A 24017-nucleotide genomic window follows, 5' to 3' on the forward strand; every position below is an offset into this window, starting at 1 on the left:
GCAGAAGCTCTTTAGTTTAATGAGATCCCATTTGTCAATTTTGGCTTGTGCTGCTGTTGCTTTTGGTGTTTTAGACATGAAGTCTTTGCCCATGCCTATGTCCTGAATGGTACTACCTAGGTTTTCCTCTAGGGTTTTTATGGTATTAGGTCTAACATTTAAGTCTCTAATCCATCTTGAATTAATTTTTGTATAAGGAGTAAGGAAAGGATCCAGTTTCAGCTTTCTACTTATGGCTAGCCAATTTTCCCAGCACCATTTATTAAATAGGGAATCCTTTCCCCATTTCTTGTTTCTCTCAGGTTTGTCAAAGATCAGATGGCTGTAGATGTGTGGTATTATTTCTGAGAACTCTGTTCCGTTCCACTGGTCTATATCTCTGTTTTGGTACCAGTACCATGAAATCTCTATTCTAAGGTGTTACAATGTAAACCTGAAGTTTATATTGAAATCCTAAGTCTATTGTTACCTATATGTCTTTTGGAAAATTACGTAATATCTCAGAGTCTCAGGTACTCACTTGCAAAATGGGATTAAAAATAGTACCCATCTAATAAGGATGCTGTAGGATTTAGTAAATACTTGCAGAAAGATTTGGACAGTGTTTGACAGGCAACTTCTGGAAAGAGTGATACAGTCTACCTCACTGCATTTGTTATTCTCCTTTAACACTGCTGTGTGCTTCCTCCTGAGCATTATACTGATACTATTCTGATCACATTCATCAGTGTCCTGCTAATTACTAATGGAAACTATCCAGTCCTCTCTGGCACTTGACACTTTTCCTTACTCCTGCTTGAGACTTTAGTCCTCTGTTTCCACGACTCCATTCTCAAGGGACGTGATGCCCAGATGGCTTTAAAGGCAGTTCTAGCTTTGACTTTTGCTTTTGTTTTATTTATTTTTATTTGTATTTTCTGTCTCATTCTGCCTCTTCTCTCTTATATTAGTTTTTGTTGTCTTTCTTAAACTCTTTCCCAAGAGCTTATTTTCCACAGGTTCCTATCATCCACTTCAACCTCTTATAGTTTTATATGCTCCTTAGTGATCTCATCCACTTACAGGATTTAACTACTAATACTTCTAAATGTTTTTTCTCTAACCAATCTCTCTTTCATAAGCTTCACACCAACTATCTGACTCCTAACTCTCTGTAGCTTCACCTGCTAACATTCTCCCACTCCTCTCTCCCCTGCAATCCCATTGTTCATGTTGCTCTCTAAAATCACAGGTCCCTCCTGTTTGCACTACTTCCTCTGACTTTAAAGTAACATACCCCTCCCTCCTTTGCACCCTCTCCTCACACAAACGCAATATATACTGCTGGTTAAAAGTCTAGATGCCAGAGGAAAAATTGCTATCATTTAAATTCTCTTTATGGCTTACCAGCTCTGTGACTTAACATGAAGTTACTTAGCTTCTCTATGCCTTTAATATCTCATTTGTAAAACTGAGAAAATATTAACACGGGTCAATGAGGTCCTGAGAATGACTAAACATTTTATAATAACAATAGAATTGTATAGTATAGTATACAGTATTATTGCCTCGCTAATGCCGGTACTATTCCAAGCACATTGCATATAGTTTTCACCTCATGCTTTTAATGCTCCAATGAGGAGTAATGATTATCCCCATTTTACAGAGGAGAAAACTTAGGCACAAACAGGTTAAGTTCTTTGTCCAGAAATTCTGTTAATGAAGGGCAAAGTCAGAGTTTAAATCTATGCACTGTATCTCTAGAGACACACTCTAACCTACATACAGTTGACTGCCTCTACCAATATGTGTAAATGTATTTTAAAACCTTAGTGTCAGGAATATAGGAAACACTTGGAAGTGTTGAATGCCATTATGCTGTATTGAAGCGTTCGTCAGGATCCATCATCAACTTACTTGTTTACCTTCTCTAGAATATGGGTCTCTCCTTCAGGACAGTGAATGTCTTTTATCCCTCATAGTGACTACAACATAGTGACTACAACAGTTAATATGTAGAGATGGTAGGTATCAAATAAATTAACTTGAAACTCAGCCACTTGGTACAATTCTAATTAAGTGCACAAGACAGCCATGAATAAGTGAACAAAGAAAATTGGGGACTGTTTGAAAAGGGAAGTATGACAATTCAGTTCTAATGAAAGCCCCAATCAAGTCTTGACTAGATGATCTCTCACAAAATGGCATTATAAATGTGGCATGCTGTTCCATGCCCAGAACCACACTGAATAGAGCTTCCTCCTGTAAATACCTTTGCCTTCCACCCTTATTCAAAGTTCTAAATTCTTTAATAATAAGGTCTTCAGGTTATGAAATGACGATTATGATGATGATTATGCATGGTGAGTGAATTCGATCTCTTTATGACTGAGTCATCTACACCCACCTTTCCGAAGATACAGGGACTCTTCAGTCTGTCTGGGTCTCTGCATCCTTGATATTGCTTCAGCCTCTTCAAAAAGGGATTTGTAGTTTCCACAGGGCATCCAGGGAATAACAGGAAGCGGAACTGGGCTCTATGGAGGATTCCTCCCCTCCACTGCACTGAAGTGAATCACCTTCTCTCATGGGGTTAATTAACAGAAAGTTTCCCCTCTTACTCTCCTTTTGTTAGATTTTCAGATCAAAGTTGTCAATAAATATATATATATATATATATATATTTTTTTTTTTTTTTTTCTGATTGTACTCATTTTCCCAATGTGTAAGCTTCTTTCTCCAGCACTTTCATGATTGTCTCAGCTGTTCTTGAGGCTACCAGTGTACTAGGCAAAGGGCAGTTTTGACATGGTCCTGGCCTTCTTACATGAACACACAGATTTGGAAAGCCTTGAAGAAAATATACTGACACCAGAAGATCATCTTGAAAAGCTATTTTACAGACAATAAGGCCATTTCATAATAAACATGTCACTGGGGATTTAGTGCCAGTACTGAAGAAAGTGAGGAAACCATGTCTATTTTTGTTTTTCTCATGCCGTGAGTATGTATGGGTCTTTCCTACCTTGAACAACTCACACTGGTTCTGCTGACTTCTCTATTGAAGATCAATATCTCATCTTTTCTACAAGAGTATTATTTATATCATGTGCTTCATCCACCGATCTGTTGAAATCGCAAAGTTCTCATTTTTTTCAAAGTTAATTACTTTTATCATGTCATCTTCTTCTGGAAATACATATCAAGTTCTCAGATAGGAAGACATACTTTCTGAGTTTTGTCTAACTTTTCTTCTTATGATTTGGGAGCCTATTTTGGTTATCTAACTTGTAGTTTTTTTAAATTCAAAAATGTCAACAGACCACATTGTGTTTCCAATGATTTTGTATAATATAAAACAATCTCTTTTGATCCCATGACTCAAGCATTCTCAAGCTCAGAAATATTTTCCCTTAATTTTAATTATTATCTCCTCTGTTTTGTTTGTTTTTTTCTAGAATTCCCATAATCACATTTTGCTCTGTAGTATCTATTAATGCATTATCCATATATGTCTTTTCCTCTTTGCATGTAATATTTGGCTCTTTATGTGGCTTCTCTAAATTCTGAGACATATCTTCTAGGCAATCTTACAAATCATTAATTTAATTTTCTGTAGTATTTAATATATTCTTCAATATCTCCATTGTATTTTAAATTTTGTATTTTTCATTTGCCAACATTTTTTTCTGACAGCTATCTTCACAAATCTCATCAAAATTTTAAATAGGAAACATTTTAATGGTTTGTGTATTAGAGTTAGTTTATGTAATGGAAGAGCATTGACTTTCAATTCCCAAACCTCTCTGTCTCTCTCAGTCTCTCTCTCTTTAACTATAGTAATCCAACTACTTATCGGGCTATGCATTTGACAAAATTAATGATTTTAATACATATGGTATATGGCAAAACTAAATTTTTTTTTTAAAGAAGACAATCTGTGTTTGTGTGTGAAAGAGAGAGGAGAGGATATATTTGGATACAAAAAAAACAAGATGTCAAATATCTAATTGTGCACAGCAAATACGGAAATATCTGCCACGAAGTTCAATATTAGTTATAGATTATTGCTATTGTGCTAAAAAGTTGTGCTTTTTCATTTTGCTTTAGTAGCCTCAGTTTACCTGGGTAGTTCCTCACTTCTCTGGCTTGTAAATTTAAGATTTACTTTTCATGCCCTTCTCTGAACACAGCTCAGGGGATAACTCCATTGTGACTAGGAAATTTCACATGTACTTTGGTTCCATTCTCTCTATCCAGATTTCCCAAGGAGAGTATGGTTCTCAATTTCTGTTTTTTCAAGCTTTAATTATTTTTTTTCTATCAGTTTTATGTAGAATTTCATCCAGTTAACATCTAGGCTCTCCTCCCCTATTTTCTTGTCCAACACCGGGCAGATAAGTATTTTCCTCAGTTGGGTCTCATGTACTCATACCTGAGGAAGTGTTTTAACTTTGGGGGTCAATTGAAGGAACTCTTTTTTCCCTAGGATAGATAATGTTTTGGTTTAATTGAATTTTGATTTTTGTTTTTTGCTGTTAATTTTTCAATATATATTTTTGTTCATTCCTGGACTGTCCAATAAACAGAACCAACTGGTACTTTTGACATAAATAGAAATTATTTTCTTTCCTATAAAAAAAGAAAGTGATGTACAATATTTCAGAGTATTTACATAGCTATCATGAAGATCTTTAGGTAACCTCATACATATTTTAATGTACATTACTATATCCTTACACTTTTCAGTGCTTAGGTCATCTAACAGCTCATCTAGTCCTGACTGTTTTATTTCCATTGAATTTTTTGAGGAAGAAAATTTAAATATGTGTGTTTAAACTGTTATCTTAATATACAAATCTAAACTGAATTTTAGATAATTAATTTCTAGTGGCAATGTATAGACATTTTAAAGGCAGCAAAAGTGAAAACAAGAGTAATGTAGTTCAAATGCTATATATTTTTGTTATCTATCACTTCAGAATGTGCTGGAGACTACTTTTAACCAAATAATTTTATTCAACCAAAGCAGTCAAAGTAAATGAAGTTTGAATTCAACTCAGCTCCAGATAAATAATAACAACAAATATACTATAAATAATAATCATAGCTAAGTATTCCTAAGTATGAGTTTTTGTTTTTAATATATCACTCTTTACTAAAGATTTCTTTAAAGCATCAATAACAAAATATAGTAATTAGTTGCAAATGATATTAACAGATAACACTTTGCACATGCTCTGTGTTATGCATATTCTAAGCACTTGCATGGAGTAACTCATTTAATATTCATATTAGCATTTGAAGTCCTACTTTTAAAATATATTACTTTTATACCAATAGATGATAAAACTAAGATGCAGACACATTAATTATCAACTTGTTCAAAGTCACAAAGCAATATGTGGCATCACTGAAATACAAACCTTAACGTCTTCTACAGATCTGATTCTTTTAACTACTATGTTTTATAAATTCATAGTTGTTATTAACGCTTATGTAATATAATAAGCATTTACATAAAATGTTTATTACCAATAATAAATTAATGTTCATAAAATATATTAATTATGTTTAATGACTTTACTTCATATTTCCTTTCTATTTTTTACCTACCTGTATAAGTCTAGACAGGTGGTCCATGCTATCTTAATTTGACATGTGAAAGCAGGATATACATGTACATGGGAAGAACAGTGATAAAGAGACACAAAATATCAGTGTGACAGTGAATGAATTATATGTTATTTATATGGTTTATTGGGTTAGAGTAGCATTCACAGTGAAAGGTGCCTATGAGCTAGCGTTGATCTGAAGATAAATTTACCGTCTTCTTAGGGCAGAAAAGCTTTTTAATTGCAATCTTCATGTCCTTATTTCTAAAACTATAGATGATAGGATTGAAAAAGGGAGCAAGAACTGCAAACATCAGTGCAATAGCTGTGTCCAAAATCGGTGGGAAAGTGGCAGAGAAACGCAGGTACATGAGGGACACACTGCCATAGAACATCAGAAAGACACCAAGATGTGCTGCACATGTAGAAAAGGCCTTCTGGCGGCCTTCAACAGATGGAATCCTCAGGATCACAGTGATGATTCTGATATAAGAAAGGGCAATAATCAGGACAGAGAATATCATGGCCACAGCATGGATCACATCCTCAATCAGAATCATGGACGTGTCTGTACAGGCCAAGCGCAGCACAGGTTCAAAATCACAGAAGATCTGGTAGATCTGGTTGGGTCCACAGAAGGGCAGTGTGGAAATCCATGCAATCTCTGGGAGCAACACAAGAAAGCCAAAGATGCAGGACCCTGCAGAGAGCTGAGCACAGAGCCTGGGGGTCATGATGGTTGGGTAGCGGAGAGGGTTACAGATGGCAATGTACCTGTCAATGGCCATGGTGGTCAACAAAATCCCCTCTGAATTTCCCAGTGAATGGAAGAAGTACATCTGCAAGAGGCAGCCAATCATGGAGATGGTCCTCTGCCTACTGATGAGGTTGGAGAGCATCTTGGGAATTGTGGCAGTTGTGTACCAGATCTCCAGAAATGAGAAAATGCTGATAAAATTATACATGGGGTTGTGGAGACGGGTATCCATCTTGACTGCAAAAAAAACAGTAAGATTCCCAATGACAATGAATATGTAGATAACAAACAACGGAATGAAGAAGAGGAGGCTACCATCTTCAAACTGTGGGAATCCAGTGAAGAGAAACTCCGTTACTGTAGTAGTTTGGTTAATCCTCACCATAGTCTCAGCAACCCTAACAGCTATGGATAGAAAGACAGCTCATTTCCTAGAAGAAATTGACAAAGTCAGATGTGTTAGCTCATATAAAAGTCAAATGAAAAATATGCTTTAGGTGGATCATGTACTTCTCTTTATTTATGAATTAAACAGATATTCATTTAGTGCCTACTACGTACCAAACACAGCTGTGGGTTTGTCGAATTCAACAGTAAGGAAAATAATCTCTACATTCAAGAAGCTTACATTCAAAAGAAGGATACAAATAATAAGGAAACAAGACATTAAGAATGTCACATTTATAAACTATATAAACTAAAATAAATATACAGGGGTGTTAATAATCTTTTATAATAATTCCCCAAATTGTTTTGAATCCTATACCATATAAATTTTCTAATGGTTCTTAGATATAGATTAGACAAAACTTTTAATTATCTTTCTCTATATATAATTATTGTAAAGCTGTATTCTCCATTTTCCTGAATATTTTTAGTTTTTAGTATTCTGCTCCTTTATTGCACCACAGACTGACACTGAGTGTGTCTAGAAAAGATGGTAAAGTTTTGAGGCACAAATATGAAGGTAAAGCCTTGGTAGGAAACTGTATTCTCAGCAGCAGAAAAGAATTAAGCTACTAGAAACTGACCAGAACAGAAAGAAGGGATCAGTGAGAAATTTGGCAGTGGAAGATTTGGTATCTTGTCAGTCAGGTTAAGTGTCTGTCCATGACAAATACTGAAAAGAGGCAGAGGTTTTTTTATAAGTATCTAAGTCACAGGATTCAGATTGCTTATATCCTGACAAAGACCATCACTGTAAGAAGGCAGAGGCCAAAATGTGAGATTCTAGCACAATTTAGGTCTCTTGATACCATGTCCCTCAAAAGTGGCATAAACTATAAAGAAATAGTGCAAAGAAACTCATCAGTTGCACCCAGGACTTATTGTCCAGGCAATTCAGAAGCTAGCCTAACAGATGGATCAAAAATTATTTAAGGAGAGAGATTTAGAACACAAAGGAAGTTTGAAAAAATAATATCTCCTTCGGGGTAATGTGGAACCATTTAAAAATTAACTCCTCAGACAAGAACATTTGCTTATGCTGTATATCAGCATTTCTCCATGAAGACAGCAAATATTTTTCCTTAGCGAATACTATTTTAAACATTGTTTATAAATCATGAATTTAAAACTTCATGTTATTTTAGTGAGAAATAATATTTGAAGTTTCAAATTAAAACAAGGCATTTGAAACATAGATCAGGGAAATAAAATTATTTGGTACATTTTGGTATTTGTCAGACATCTCATTACAGAGCAAAATATACATCTTGAACACATTCTATCAAGAACTGGTTTACATTAACGAAGTTTAACAAGTATTACTTTGGCAGCTTCTAGAAAATCAAGTGCTTACAGAGAATTAGGACATTTTGATTGTCTTTATATATGCGCATCCTTCAGATTTTCATAAAGGAAGATTGTTGCAAACAAAAATATTACTGCTCTACAAATATTGTCATTGATTGATTTATTTGTTGATTTATTTGTTGTTTATGGAACATCTGGCACAAGGATATCTATGTATGTATGTATGTATCTATCTATCTATCTATCTGTCTATCTGTCTATCTATCTATCTATCTATCTATCTATCTATCTATCTATCTATCCCTTTCTGCTTCTCTTAACTGCTTCACTTTGGTAAATAATCTTTCACGGTGAACTTCAGCTTTTCTCTTGTAGTGCCAGCCTACCAAAACTCCCATGTGTCGTAGCTCTTTGATATTATGCAGAATATAAAACATGTTGCTAAAAAAGTTTATGAGAAAGTTGATCAATCCAACAGTCAATTCACATGTTTTTCCATATCCTTATTATTTTAAAGATAGAATTCTGAATTTGTGAATGTGGATGCTGGATGCTAGAAAATTAGCAGGTTCCACTTACTCCGAACTGGTTATCATTGATGAATTTACTGAGAAAAAAAAAAGAAATTGATCTGAACACCAAATAAAAACAGGTTTTTGCTATATTATAAGGTAGCTTGTCAATAAATAATAATTCGAGTATTGACAGTCAGAGTTAGACCTTAAATCTGTTGATGCAGAGTGGATACCGACAAGAAAAATTCTTTTGACTTTTCTCTGAGGAAAGTACTAGCTAGAGAAGAGAGATTAAACATAAAGCAGAAAAGTGAAACAAAACAAGACAAAACAAAAATGTAAACAAACTAAACCAAAAATAAACAAACCTTGAGATCGTTTGGAGCCCAGTTTAATTTAAACATTGATTAAGGAGAAAATAATTTACTTTTATTACTTTATGAGCAGAGAAAATCCATAACAAAGTAAAAAAATAAAAATCTAAAATCTAAAAAGCAAGTTTTGAAATAGAGTATATTCAAAGGCACAGCAGAATGAATTTTTATACTTTCTCTTAGTATGTAATTATCTTATACATATATTTATCTTATTTTATTTTAAATTGATAGAATTATATGTATTCATCATGCACAAGATGTTTTGACATATATTCCTCTTATTTTATACATTGGATTATATTATAGAAAAAAGAATGTGTGTGTGTGTATATATATATATACACACATGATCTGATTTTAGTTTTAAGTTTAAAAGATGATTCTAAGAATAAACTATGCTTACTTTTCCTATTGAAAATGAGAGGAAGCCTATAGATAACAGACAACGGCCTTAAATGCTAAAATACTATACAGGCAATTGAGTGGCCTACTTATAAAAACCAATTTTTCAATTATAAGTTATTACTAGTTTATTTATTTATATTTATTATTTCCTATTGTGTGTCATTTATACTTTACTGGGCTTTGAGAATAAACAACCAAATAAAACATTAAAAATAAAGAAATATTGCAACCACGAATTAAAATTAATAAAAATCGGAGAATTTTGGAGGAGGAGGAGATTTGGAGTAAAGTGAAGAGATAGGTTTAGAGTGGCTGAACTTTGGAGTACCAATGGGATCTTAAAAGGAAGATATTCTATAGGCCATCAAGTAGAAGGTGTAAAGTTCAGAATGATGTCTGCATCAGTGATAAGTATTTAGAAGTTACCCACATATAAGATATCAGTGGCAACTCAATATGGATAAAGGTATCCAGGGAAAGTATATAAGAAAAGTAGAAAGTAAAGTGACAGAAAATTGTGGCCCGGGAAAACACCAGTCTCTACGAAGAAATGGGGAAAAGGATCATGAAAAGCTAACTGGCAAAGGTGCACCAGAAAGGTAGAAAATTTAAGGAAGAAAGTAGTACGTGACAGTTTCAAATTCTGAAGATTATTCAAGTGATGCAGAGGTTGAAATATAAGAATATTTTTAGATGAAGTGATTTGGGAATTGCTGCTAACTATATCCAAATAATTTTCAGTGAAATATGAGAGAGGAAGGCACATGAGAGTGGGTTGATTCATTTAAATGGGAACAATTTATTGAGCACATAATTTAGAGGCAGTTCAGAGTAGAAACTGGACTAAAATAAGTTAGTATTTAAGAACATGGAATTTGGTTATAGGCTGCATGGATCTGAATCATGGCTCTAACACTTCTTATTGCACTTGTGATTTTAGGGCATTTGTATAAACTATACTCTCAGTTTCCTCATCTGTAAAATGGAGATAATAAAAACAGTAAATTTGCATAGTTGCTGTAGAATTACATCAGTTTATACAGGCAGAATGCTTAGAACAGTGACTGGCACATTGTCTGAAGTTTATGTAGAAGGGAGACTGGCAAAAAGCTTGCAGCTATGAAGAGGTGTGTTTCAGAAAGAATAACAAGTATAAATTTTTTTTAAATCCACAAAAATAGCCTGATGCATACCAGAAATTAAACTCATTGCCTCTGGGTAGAACAGGCGGGGAGAGAGAGAGAGAGAGAGAGAGAGAGAGAGTGTCAGAGAGAATATGATGATGATGCTGTAGGTAAAGCTGGAGAAATCAGCAAAAAGCTTATCTTGAAGGAAGTAGTAACTTCCATCTTGACAGAATGAGACTTTACCCTGCCAGAAATAAGGAAACCACTGAATAATTTTAAACAGAGAATTAAATTTACTTGACAAAGCTTTAGATTTTGAAAAGCGAGTATGGTTGCATTATGTAGAATGGATTAGAGCACAGATGACTTGAGGTAGAAAAACAAGGTTAGTGGATAAAAGGCCAATACATAAAAAATCAATTACTGTATATATTATATATGCTAAGAATGAACAATTGGGACATACAATTTTAAATATGATTCAAAATAACATAAAAAATAAAATAGTTATAAATCTCTCAAAATATATTGCAGAGTCAATATGCTGTACCCTGTAAAACACTGATAAAAGAAATCAAAGAAGACTTAAATAAGTGAAAAGATGCTGTGTTGATGGGTAGGAAGACTTTATATTGTGAAGATACCAATTCCCCAAGGCTAGTCATTCAATGCAACTTAAATCAAAATCTCAGTACTTTATTTTTGTTTCTGTTTGTGTTTTTATTTTGAGTTACTGACAGGAGAATTTATTTGCCAAAAAAAAAAAAAATCTGACAGAAAACATCTAGAATACCTCAGACCTCAAAACCCAACGAGAAGAAAGCCAACAACACTTTTTTAAAAGAAATTAGCCATCTATTTGAACAGATATCTCACCAAAGAAAACTTTCAGGTGTCAAATTAGTCCATAAACATATGCTCAACATCAACATCACTGGTCATTAGAGAAATGTAAGTTAAAACCACAATGAGATACAGTATCAGTACTCATCAATAAAAATAACTATTGCAATTTTTTTTAAAAAGGAAAAAAAATACCTAACAATGTTAAGTCCTGGGCAGAATGTGGAGCGACTTGATCTTCCATACATTGTTTGTGGGAATGCAAAATGTTACAACCACTGTGGAAAAGAGGTTAGCAGTTTCTTGTGAAGTTAAACATACACTTACGATTAATCCTGCGATAACACCACTGGGCATTTACCCAAGAGAAATAAAAGCTTATGTTCACTCCAAAACCTGTAATCAAATACTTATAGTGGCTTTATTTGTAAAACTGGAAACAACCTAAATGGTGGTAAATGGATTTTAAAAAGTGATAAACACATGTAATAAACAGAATACTACTCAGCAATAAAAATTAATGACTGCTGGTACACACAGCAACATGGATGAATCTTAACTATGTAAGTGCAAGAAGTCAACGTCAAAGGCTACATACTGTATGATTCATTTATATAATATTCTGTAACAGGCAAAAGCATAGGAACAGAACCAGATAATGATTGCCATGCCAGAGGGTCTTGTCCAAGGAAATATCAATTATGAATGGCACAATTAAGAAATTTGGAGGAGAGGCTGCAAGGAGTGGACTTTTTCCTTGTCTTGATTTTGGTGATCGTTACATGATTATGTGCAGTGTATCTACTGTCTCTATACAGTAAGATGACCCTCAAATCTGCACTGATCCACCTGACTCTCAACCTTCCTTTCATGGGAGAAATGAAACAGGCGAATCAGCGTTTATTTTGGAGGGGTTTAGGCTTTTGTTCATACTATCAAAGTAAATGATTAAAGGATTCACTGTTACTTTCATTTTGGCTCTTTGTTCTTTTAATCAGCTACTCCTGGCAGTTCAACTCCAGTCTTTCTCCCTCTGTCTCTTTCTTTCTCTCTCAGCTCAGTTGAGGTCCTGACAAATTGGGGCAGTAAGCGGGGTAAGTAATTAAGAACAATCCCATTCTGCAAAAGCAAAAAGCATGAAGATCCTATGGGGTACTGTAGGGAGGTGGTAGAAGAGTCTGCAGGACATTGTAGAGAGATGCTACCAGATTGTTTGCAAAAGTCTGAGGGTCCTGCAGGGCACTTTGCCATTGACTCTTGGGAGGTGCCAATGAATCCCAAGGGGAACTTCTCTAAGCATGCCAGTGAGACTGGGAACATGCTAGTAGAAGCAATGGGACATTCTCGGAGGTTGCTAGCATATTGTTTATATAAACTATTTGTTCTGAAGGAGAACTTTAGTTCTTTCCTTTAGCTCCTGTTTGTTAAAGACCAAACAGAGGGGCCAGGAGAAAGCTAAGGAAACTGGGATGAAACTAGCCTGCCCTTTGCAGCCTCTATAAGTCCTGGTCAAAAAAATAATAATAATAATAACAGTCCACCTCGACCTGCTGCTCCTCCTTGTTCTCTAACTCCTGCTCCTGCCCCAGAAAACTCATCACCAAATCCTGATGGACCAGCCTCTGTAAGTGATAAGGGATCTCTCTCTGCCCCTCCCTGTGGGTCTAGGGATAGGTTAGAAGACCTCATTGACTTGCCCAGATATCTCAGTTTTCAAAATTAAACAAAACTAGGAGTTTGAACAATGTCCTTCTGTACATAGGGGACTAAAGACTCTAAACCAAGGTTAACACTCAAAAGGGAAATAAAAGAAAATTGTACATCTTAAACTTTTTAGCTACCCATTCACAGGTGACTGTGTGTCTCACTGGCAACAAAATGAGGATAAAACATACAATGCTTTCTGTTTTGAGGTCACCACCACTGGTACCCTTGCCCAAGCTCAACTATGAGTGGGTTCCATCAGGCCCCTATAAATCTTCACTGTTATTATCCCTACTATTAAATGTATTATCAGTACTAATGTGTAGTCTATGTACGCCTCTGCATGTCTTTGCCCCCATGTTCTGAAATTGCTGCACTTTAGGTCATTTTAGCAAGGCATATGGAAAACTATAAACCTACCTGATACATGAACATTAGCTATTAGCCTGGCCATTTGTTGGAGCCAGTGGGAAGCCTAGTACTGATATATAGAAGCCCCACTGTGAGGATAAGATATTTAGATAGAAATCAGTTCTGTTCCTACTTTTTGTTACCCATGTGGATTCTGACCAGAGAGGCCCCCGTGCTAACAAGGATAACACGACCAATGAGCAGACTGCACTTGTCAATTAAGCACACAGCGCAAACTGTCCTCTGCCCCACAGCAAGCTGATATGTGGTTGATCACCTCCTTGATCCACAAGAGGATGGCCCATAAATATTCAGGAACCATCTTAGATTGGGCCCACATGTATGGACTGCCGCTGCCATCAGAAGTCTCAAAAACAGCACGAAAAACTGGTCTGCTTGTCAAAACCTGACTAAGGCTAACCGCACTGCCCATGGACAGAGGTCAAAGCCAATGGGCCAGGACGTTCTTGGCATGTAAGTAACATCATCCCATTCAGAGGGGTTCTCAGATCCTGACAACAGCAGTCACTTTCTCTGGGTTTGACCTAGTCATCCCTGTGCATTCCACTGACCCAGGCCACACCATCCAGGTCCTAGAAAAACACATGTGCTTTCTGTTCATTTTTTCCTGAGCACATCGCTTCTGATAATGCCCCCAATTTTCCACCAAAGCTGCACATCAAGGAGCCCAATCATGAGCCATAGGATGGATTCTCCATGCTCCATAACACATAAAAAATAAGCAATAATTATTTTTAAAATATAATATTTTGGTTACTTATGAGACATATTGATAACAATAAACTAAAACCTGGCACCTGAGGAAACATGGGGAAATGGAAAGATACTGATAATCTTTTTTACAGGCTTGCTCTTAAAAGTTTTCCTTTTTTCTAAAAAAGAATGAAACAAATAAGTAAAAAGAAAAATGAACCAAAAATCCTACCCTGTGCTGCCTTTCCAAGCTGCTGAGAACTGATAACGCTGACTGTGAGATATCAGAGGATGGTGTCAGTTTCTACACATTCCACAAAAAATTACTGCGGATGTCGTCCACACTTGTGAGACTCATAGACAAATGCCACAGACAAATAAAACTATTTAAAACTGACTGCCCCAGGTGGGGCAGTAAAACCAAAGATTCAACTACATTATTCACACTGAGCTGGAAACACCAGGACAGGAAGCCCCATGATGGGAGGCTATATTGGGGACCCTGCTAACCTGACTACCCGCCTAATGTATGCCCGGCGTGGCTTTCCTTAACATTGTTAACTCTTTGTTTACAGAGGACCATATGTGTCCTCTGAAAGGATGCTTCTTGTGTGTGTACCCCAATTGTCATGACAATGCTAGAATCCTGGGAGGCCTTTAAGTCAGCTTATTGGCATAGTTGCTCTGTTTCCGAATTGATGCTCCAGGCAGGTAAAAGAGATCCATATAGAAATAGGAGAAAGCCTTCTGGTTCTTTTAAAGTAGATCCTAGAGGGCTTTGGAACAGCTTTTCCTTGCTTGATAACTGTTGGGACTCAGTTCCATTCAATCTTCCAGGCAAGCCTGATCATCTTACTTGGAATGATCTCGATCATAGTCTAGGTCTACTATTGCCTCAGACTAATTGTTGTGCTGTTGCTTTCACAGTACCTCAGCATCTGACCTGACTCGGGTCCATGTTAAAGTAGCCTATGTTTCTCACTCATGTCCTAAAAAATCAAATTGAAGAGTTCCAGCTCCTGGTTAAAACCTATGTGTGAATTTTCAGGCTTAAAAACAGGCAACGGGCCGGGCGCGGTGGCTCAAGCCTGTAATCCCAGCACTTTGGGAGGCCGAGACGGGCAGATCACGAGGTCAGGAGATCGAGACCATCCTGGTTAACCCGGTGAAACCCCGTCTCTACTAAAAATACAAAAAAAAAAAAAAAAAAAAAAAAAAAAAAAAAAAAAAAAAAAAAAAACCAAAAAAAAAAAAAACCAGGCAACAACAAAGGCTAAAGCCTTTGGGAAACCTGGCAGTCTTATGGGAAAAGCTTCTCTCCCCACACCAGACTTGGTGCAGAAGCAAGACCGCGTCGCAGTCTCTGCAGTGAGTTAGTCAAGGACTCAGGAACTCCTGGCTGGTCACGTTTTTTGTGTATTTCTATTCCTAGCCCCAGAGCCTTCATTCTAAGTCTCTTTATCTGAAGATGCTGGCTGATGTCGTCTTGAAGTGTCTCTGCTGAGACCTCTGCTCTGATGGGTGTGCACGGGGGGAGGTGGCAAGAAGAGAAAACCTTGAAGACATGTTGCCCTATTCTGACTTAGCTCAGTACTTTTCCACTTCTAGCTGTCTTCCTTCCCTTACCACAAGATCCATAAAATTGCTGCAAGCATTTCTGGGGGCTCCCTCAGCAGTGGAACAATCCCCAAGTCTGCACTGATCCACCTGACCTGAGCACACGTCCATGGGGGAAAATAGAACAGAGAGGAGTAGCACCTTCTCCGGTTTTAGCTTGTTGCTCACATTATCACCATAAGTGATTAAAGACTTCACTGCTAACTTTCATCATGTCTCCTTGTTGCTCTAATGGACTACCCCTACACCTGGCAGCTCAATGCTCTCTCTCAACTCTACTGAGCCCCTGACCTACACAGATGAAGAGATTAAAGAAAAAGGTAAAAAGATTTATTAGTATCTCAATTTTCAAATTAGCATAGAGATGGCTGCTACTAATTCCAGAAATTTGAGATCATTAGGACCTCTAAAGCAGTCAGAGCTACTGTCTTACTGTGTTTCTGGAATTCCTATGTATTTCTTCAAAGTGTTTGATGCTAATCCTTTTAATAAAATCAGGGAACCTGTGTTTTGGCCAAATCAGTGTTCTACTCTTCAGAGATTAATATGATAATTAGAAGTTTATCTGTTGGAGACTTGGAAGGAAAGACATAAGCTCACTCAATCCCACTGAGAGAAAGGAAGGTAAGCATAAAAAATTGATCTGGGATAGAGACTGTATTCTGTTTGCGTCAATATCCTGACATAAGATTTTCAATAATAGACTCTTCTGATACATCTGACCTCTCTTATTAATGATACTGATGATTTATATTTATCTGGCTCAAACAAGGTACCAGTATGTGCAATGGTGTCCTCCTGGATCATAATTAATTTAGAAAATTCTGAGGATATGAAAGCAGAGAAACAATGTTATGACCACTGAAAAAGTCTCAATTATTCAATATGTCATGCTCCAGAAAAAAATAAAACCTTATCTCTGATTTCTAATCCTGTGTTTATCCTCCCCTCCTCCACCAAGACTAATTCTATTCTGCCACCCATGCAGCCTCAAATATGTCCCCAAATATTGTTAAGTCAACAGAAAGATCACTAGTTAAATGTTCTTTTCTCTCTACCTATTTGGCAATTTACTTTCTCCCTGACCCATGACAAGCCTACATCTTAACCCATGTGCATTCTCCTCTTACCTCTAGCAGAGACAATGAGGTCCCTACCCATTCCTGGGTTTATGAAATTTAAGTCCTTTCTGTTCAGCCGGAAGCACTGTTATACCTGTTTCTAAAGGTTTCTTGGGGAGATTTCTCTACTGGGGTATTTCCCCTGATAACTAGAGAAAAGCAGCAATTCTATTTCCCTATGGCTTAATTAATAGAAACCTCCTTCTCTGATATTTTCTCATTAGTTTTCCATAGTGTCAGGAACTCCAAGCATCTAAGTAAAGGCTTTACCTAGCAGGCTCACGAAGAAAGCTGCTCCTCCTACACCAGGTTCTGTGTAGGACCAATGCATTGTAGCCTCTGAAGCGAGTTAGTCAAGGACTCAGGCTGGTCATGCTTTGCATATTTCTATTCCTAGCCCCAGAGCCTTCATCCTAAGTCTCTTTATCTGAAGACATTGGCTGAGGTCCTTTTGCGTGTCTGTTATATCATAAGTGTGTGTCATAAGTAAAGTATGAACCTCATTTGATAGATTTGCCCAGAATCAACAGGTTATATGAATACACGTTCTTTTGAAGAATTACTTTCAACAGAATTAAGAATTTATTTATTTATTTATTTATTTTTACTTCTCTATCCTCTGAAAGGGTAGTTAATTTTTTCAAGACCTGTTCATTTTTCTGAAAGAAGACATAATTCATTGCAACACCATTGATTACATAAAAGGCAATGCTATAATTAATTTGTTTACTTAGCTCAAGATACTTTTTGCCACAGTTGTAAACATAGACCATACCCTACTCTTTTAGCCCACACGCACATGATTAGTTCTAGTGGTTCCAAGGAAGATTTTAGCATAATGTGAAAATACCAATAATCTCTATATTGCAAAGAAAATTACACAATCTTAACTGTTCCCTGTGTTCATGCTTCTTGCAAGGTGAATTGGCAGCTCTTGCCATTAAAAGATAGAATCTCTTTCCCTTCCTCTATGTCTCCTTGTGACTGGATTGGGCCATAACAGAAGAGATTATGGGCCAGTTCTGAGCCTAGGCTTCAAGAGACTTTGTCTGCACACTTAGATTGTTTCAACACTCTAAACGGTAACTGGGTGAACACACTCAGAATCAGACTTCTGGAAAGTAAAACACCACATGAATGGGAATAGAATTGTCTTAGCTAATCTTGTCCCAGTTCAGCCTGCTCTAACCAACCAGTTGCTGACCTTGGATACATGAGTGAACCAGGACTAGAGAAACTACCCATTTAATTCCAGCCCAAATTCCTAACTCATGAAATTCTGAGACAAACATATAGGTTCTCTTTTAAGCCATTAACTTTTGGGGTGGCTTGTCATATAGCAAAATATAACTGATAAATTATATTAAATCATCCTTCCCACCTCCACAGTTTTGTTCCAAGTCCAATCTACTATTCATACCACACCAGGAATGTTATTCTAAGAGTGTAATGTCTTACTTAATCTCTTTGATGTCTTCACTTGTAGGTTGGATTAAACTCCAATTTCTCGAAGCATGACCTATAAGATTCTACATATTTTGCCTCCAGCCTTTATCTCATGACTGTGTTCCATCTATACATGCCTACATTTGGTTCCTTTAATGAACCTAGCTATTTCTAAACTCAGGGAATCTGCACAAATGACTTATCTTACATGTTTTTCTGGCTGATTCCTTCTCAATCTTCAAGTTTCAGTTTAAATTCTACTGCACTGATGAAGTCTTATCTGTCACTTACTTCTAAGTGGATATTCATGTTTATTAATTATTTTGACTCACATTGCTAATTTGCTTTAGAAAGGATTATACTATTTGATATCTTAGCATTGTCAGAGAGTATATATCTTCTTCATCACCTTAAAATTATCATATGCTTTTAAAAATAAAACTTAGCTTTTAATATAATGCAATTATTATAATAAAAATTAGAAACCATAAATAAAAAATTAAAAATATAAATCATGCATCAAATTTTTATTCAAAGGTAATTTAAATTAGGTTAAACTTAATTTAAATTAGTTGAAATACCTAATCTCATTTTGTTTATCAATTGAGGGTTACAACCTGTTAATGAGTGAAATCAGTTCCAAAAATGTTTTTAATAACATAGAATAGGAAATAACAGAATAGAAAAGATGAAAAATATTGCATGGAGTAAGTGTAAGCATTGCTTTATAAAAATACTTTTCTATTAGAAGTATGAATATGAATGTGTAAATGTATGTATGTCCTAAATTATGATTTAAAGTATATTATTTATTGTGAATCACAACCAACAAAGTTTTTAGTGATCCCACTTGCCCCTTGTTACCCTAATTCTCTTTTCTCAATGGTAGTAAAATTCTATGAAAAAGTTGCACATGTATTTCCATTCTAGCCTTCACTCCTGAGTATCCAACTATGGAACAGCCTACTCAACATTTTTATTAGATGTCTAACAGTCCAGTTAAACTTAAAATATGCAAAACTAAACTTCTAGTATCCTTTCTCCCAACATCTTCCTGAAGTATTCTCTGTCAGTATTCTCTATGTTTTTAATGGCAACTCCACCATTCCAGTTGGTCATCCTTGACTGCCCTCTCACAGTCAATTTGCAGTCTATCAGGAAATTCTGTTGTTCTGTTGTCAAACTGAACCTAGAATTGGACTGACCACAGTTTTCCATCATCGTTGCCACTATCCTGATCTGAACCACCATCATCTCTCACTAGGGTTATTGCCGAAGCTCCCAAAGGACTGCAGCTACCCCACTTGCCTCCCTTCAATGTCTCCTCAACACAGAGGCGTGCCTGACTCTGTTAAACTCAATGTCAGATGATGTCTCTCCTCTGCTCCATACTTTCCAATAACTTCCCAATTCTCAGAGTAAATTAGAAAAATCTAAATCTTGTAATGACCTTCAAGTCTCTGTATCAGAGTGTCCCATCTTTTGGCTTCCCTGGGCCACACTGGAAGAAGAATTGTCTTGGACCACACATAAAATACACTAACACTAACAAGAGCTGATGAGATGAAAAAAGTGTCACAAAATCTCATTTTTAAAGAAAGTTTACAAATTTGTGTTGGGCCACATTCAAAGCTATTTTGGGCTACATGTGGCCTCCAGGCTGCAGGTGGGACAAGCTTGCTCTGCATAATCTATCTTCCCCCCCCCCCCCCCCACCCCCTTTCCAGGTTTTCAGAACTGTCCCTGATTCCATTTCCCCCATATCAGTCTCCTGATTCCTTAAACAGGTCAGAGGCTCACCCACTTCAGGGCTTTTTCACTAGCTTTTAGTACTGCCTGGCTTATTCTCCCTGACAGAGCAGGAGCATCACCATCTTGGACAAGTCCCTCATTCTAAAGTTCACCTTATTAAAAAACCACCTAAATCCAAAAAGCATCAGCCTAATGGCTGAGGTCAGCATGAATATAAACTGTACATAACATCTCCAGCCAGAAACCTTCCAAACTCTTCCCCAACCAGAGACATGCTAGCCCCAAGATAGCCCTCCTCCGGCCAGGAAGACGCCAGCCTCGAGATAATCCCCCTCCAGCCGGAAAGGTGTCAGCCCCAAGATAACCTCCCCTCCTCCCAGAGACATTCCAACCCCAGCATAAAACTTCTCCCTCACACAGAAACATTCCAAGCTTGTAATATGCTCTTCACTTGAAAACCAACATATACTCTTAGTCAGTAAGAGAAAGCAGTCCTGACCGAAATCGGCCCCCCTTTCAGGTTTTATGCAAAGAAAACCTGTCTTGGACTGTGAAGTCATGTTTTGTGTTTCTTTCCTCTCTCTTTAACTTTTACACACCTTCCTTGTGACTAAGTCCATTTTCCTCAAATCTTTGTTCAATTGTGGCCCTCTAAATACGGTTCAACTTTACCAACCTGTTCTAAAATTATTATCCTGCTATCGACACCAGATCATCTTGTTCTATTTTCTTTTACATTTTCTACAGAATACATAGTTTCATGTAATAGTTACATTTTCTTGCTTATTTTTAGTGTGAATTTTAAAAATACCTCTCCTCCTTATAGCATAAGCTACAAAAAGGCAGGGAATTTTTTTGTCAGTTCTATTTTAAGGACCTAAAACAGTGCTTGGAGGAATAGCCTCAGTAAATATTTGTTGCATGAATGTAAAAATGGGTTATGTAATTATTTCCTTCATGGGTTAGCATCTTTAAAACTCACCAGAATTTTAGAGCCAAAGATAAAATTATTTAGAGGATTGAAATCTATTATTCATGTTTTTGTTAGTAAATATGCATGTATTTAATATTTTTTGTGTTTGTATTATTTAAGATAATTTGTCTATTTGAATACCAGATCTACTTTGTAACTATAATTTAAAATTTGTAATTGAAAAATTAACTTGGACTTTTAAAAATTAACTTCATTCAGGTAAAATTTAATAGTCAATAAAAATTACCCAGTTAATCAAGATACTAAGCTTACTATTTTAAGTTGAAATCTTACTTCATTGATCACAGTATTGAAACATTTGAAAGGATTTAAGACTTGCTTTATTTATAATTTTCTTTTTAGATTAAAAAGATTATTTTAAACGTCTGATGAGGCTTTATTAAGTAAACAAATTGAGATTCTTAAAAATGAAATATGAGACAGGAGCAAGATGGCTGAATAGGAACAGCTCCAGCCTCCAGCTCTCAGCACAAGTGACACAGAAGATGGGTGATTTCTGCATTTTCAACTGAGGTACTGGGTTCATCTCACTGGGGAGTGCCAGACAATCGGTGCTGGTCCACGGGTGCAGCCCAACCAGTGAGAGCTGAAGCAGGGCGAGGCATCACCTCACCTAGGAAGCGCAAGGGGGAAGGGAATCCCTTTTCCTAGCCAAGGGAAACTGAGACACAACACCTGGTAAATTGGGTAACTCCCACCCTAATACTATGCTTTACCAAGGGTCCTAGCAAATGGCACACCAGGAGATTATATCCCACACCTGGCTGGGAGGGTCCCACGCGCACGGAGCCTCCCTCATTGCTAGCACAGCAGTCTGAGATCTAACTGCAAGGCAGCAGTAAGGCTGTGGGAGGGGTGCCTGCCACTGCTGAGACTTAAGTAGGTAAACAAAGCCACCAGGGAAGCTTGAACTGGGTGGAGCCCACAGCAGCTCAAGGAGGCCTGCCTGTCTCTGTAGACTCCACCTCTGGGGACAGGGCATAGCTATACAAAAAGCAGCAGAAACCTCTTCAGATGTAAATGACACCATCTGACAGCTTTGAAGAGAGCAGTGGATCTCCCAGCAGGGAGGTTGAGATCTGAGAACAGACAGACTGCCTGCTCAAGTGGGTCTCTGACCCCTGAGTAGCCTAACTGGGAGACATCCCCCACTAGGGGCAGTCTGACACCCCACATCTCACATGGCAGGGTACACCCCTGAGACGAGTCTTCCAGAGAAAGAATCAGACAGGAACACTCGCTGTTCAGCAATATTCTATCTTCTGCAGCCTCCGCTGCTGATACCCAGGCAAACAGGGTCTGGAGTAGACCTCAAGCAATCTCCAACAGACCTACAGCTGAGGGTCCTGACTGATAGAAGGAAAACTAACAAACAGAAAGGACACCCACACCAAAACCCCATCAGTACATCATGATCATCAAAGACCAAAGACAGATAAAACCACAAAGATGGGGGAAAAGCAGGGCAGAAAAGCTGGAAATTAAAAAAATAAGAGCGCATCTCCCCCTCCAAAGGAACACAGCTCACCGCCGGCAATGAATCAAAGCCGGACAGAGAATGACTTTGACAAGTTGAGAGAAGTCTTCAGTCCATCAAACTTCTCAGAGCTAATGGAGGAACTACGTAACCAGTGCAAAGAAACTAAAAATCTTGAAAAAAGAATAGAAGAATGGATAACTAGAATAATCAACGCAGTAAAGTCCATAAACGAACTGACAGAGATAAAAACCATGACACGAGAAATACATGACAAATGCACAAGCTTCAGTAACCGACTCAATCAACTGGAAGAAAGAGTATCAGTAATTGAAGATCAAATGAATGAAATGAAGCTAGAAGAGAAGTCTAGAGAAAAAAGAGGAAAAAGAAATGAACAAAGCTGCCAAGAAGTATGGGATTATGTGAAAAGACCAAATCTACGTCTGATAGGGTTGCCTGAAAGTGACGGGGAAAATGAAACCAAGGTAGAAAACACTCTTCAGGATATCATCCAGGAAAACTTCCCCAACCTAGTAAGGCAGGCCAACATCCAAATTCAGGAAATACAGAGAACACCACAAAGATACTCCTCGAGAAGAGCGACTCCAAGACACATAATTGTCAGATTCACCAAAGTTGAAATGAAGGAAAAAATGTTAAGGGCAGCCAGAGAGAAAGTCGGGTTACACACAAAGGGAAGCCCATCAGACTAATAGCAGATCTCTCAGCAGAAACTTTACAAGCCAGAAGAGATTGAGGGCCAATATTCAACATTCTTTTTTTTTTCTAAATTTATTATTATTATTATACTTTAAGTTCTAGGGTACATGTGCATAACGTGCAGGTTTGTTACATATGTATACTTGTGCCATGTTGCTGTGCTGCACCCATCAACTCGTCAGCACCCATCAACTCGTCATTTGCATCAGGTATAACTCCCAATGCAATCCCTCCCCCTCCCCCCTCCCCCCTCCTCATGATAGGCCCTGGTGTGTGATGTTCCCCTTCCCCAGTCCAAGCGATCTCATTGTTCAGTTCCCACCTATGAGTGAGAACATGCGGTGTTTGGTTTTCTGTTCTTGTGATAGTTTGCTAAGAATGATGGTTTCCAGCTGCATCCATGTCCCTACAAAGGACACAAACTCATCCTTTTTTATGGCTGCATAGTATTCCATGGTGTATATGTGCCACATTTTCTTAATCCAGTCTGTCACTGATGGACATTTGGGTTGATTCCAAGTCTTTGCTATTGTGAATAGTGCCGCAATTAACATACATGTGCATGTGTCTTTATAGCAGCATGATTTATAATCCTTTGGGTATATACCCAGTAATGGGATGGCTGGGTCATATGGTACTTCTAGTTCTAGATCCTTGAGGAATCGCCATACTGTTTTCCATAATG

The 24017-nt window shown here is 37.2% G+C and overlaps 1 protein-coding gene across 1 annotated transcript; it reads right to left on the reverse strand.

The window, feature by feature from the left end:
* Positions 1-5779: 5779 nt before the first annotated feature.
* On the reverse strand, positions 5780-16980 carry LOC112620664 (olfactory receptor 6K3-like). The gene is made up of 3 exons (XM_025379453.1): positions 16950-16980; positions 6734-6774; positions 5780-6676 (listed from the first exon to the last, which is right to left on the reverse strand). The coding sequence occupies exons 1-3, from the start codon at positions 16978-16980 to the stop codon at positions 5780-5782; spliced, it is 969 nt and encodes a 322-aa protein (XP_025235238.1).
* Between the last annotated feature and the right edge of the window lie 7037 nt (positions 16981-24017).

Source organism: Theropithecus gelada, chromosome 1, assembly GCF_003255815.1.
Source record: "Theropithecus gelada isolate Dixy chromosome 1, Tgel_1.0, whole genome shotgun sequence".
NCBI lineage: Eukaryota > Metazoa > Chordata > Mammalia > Primates > Cercopithecidae > Theropithecus > Theropithecus gelada.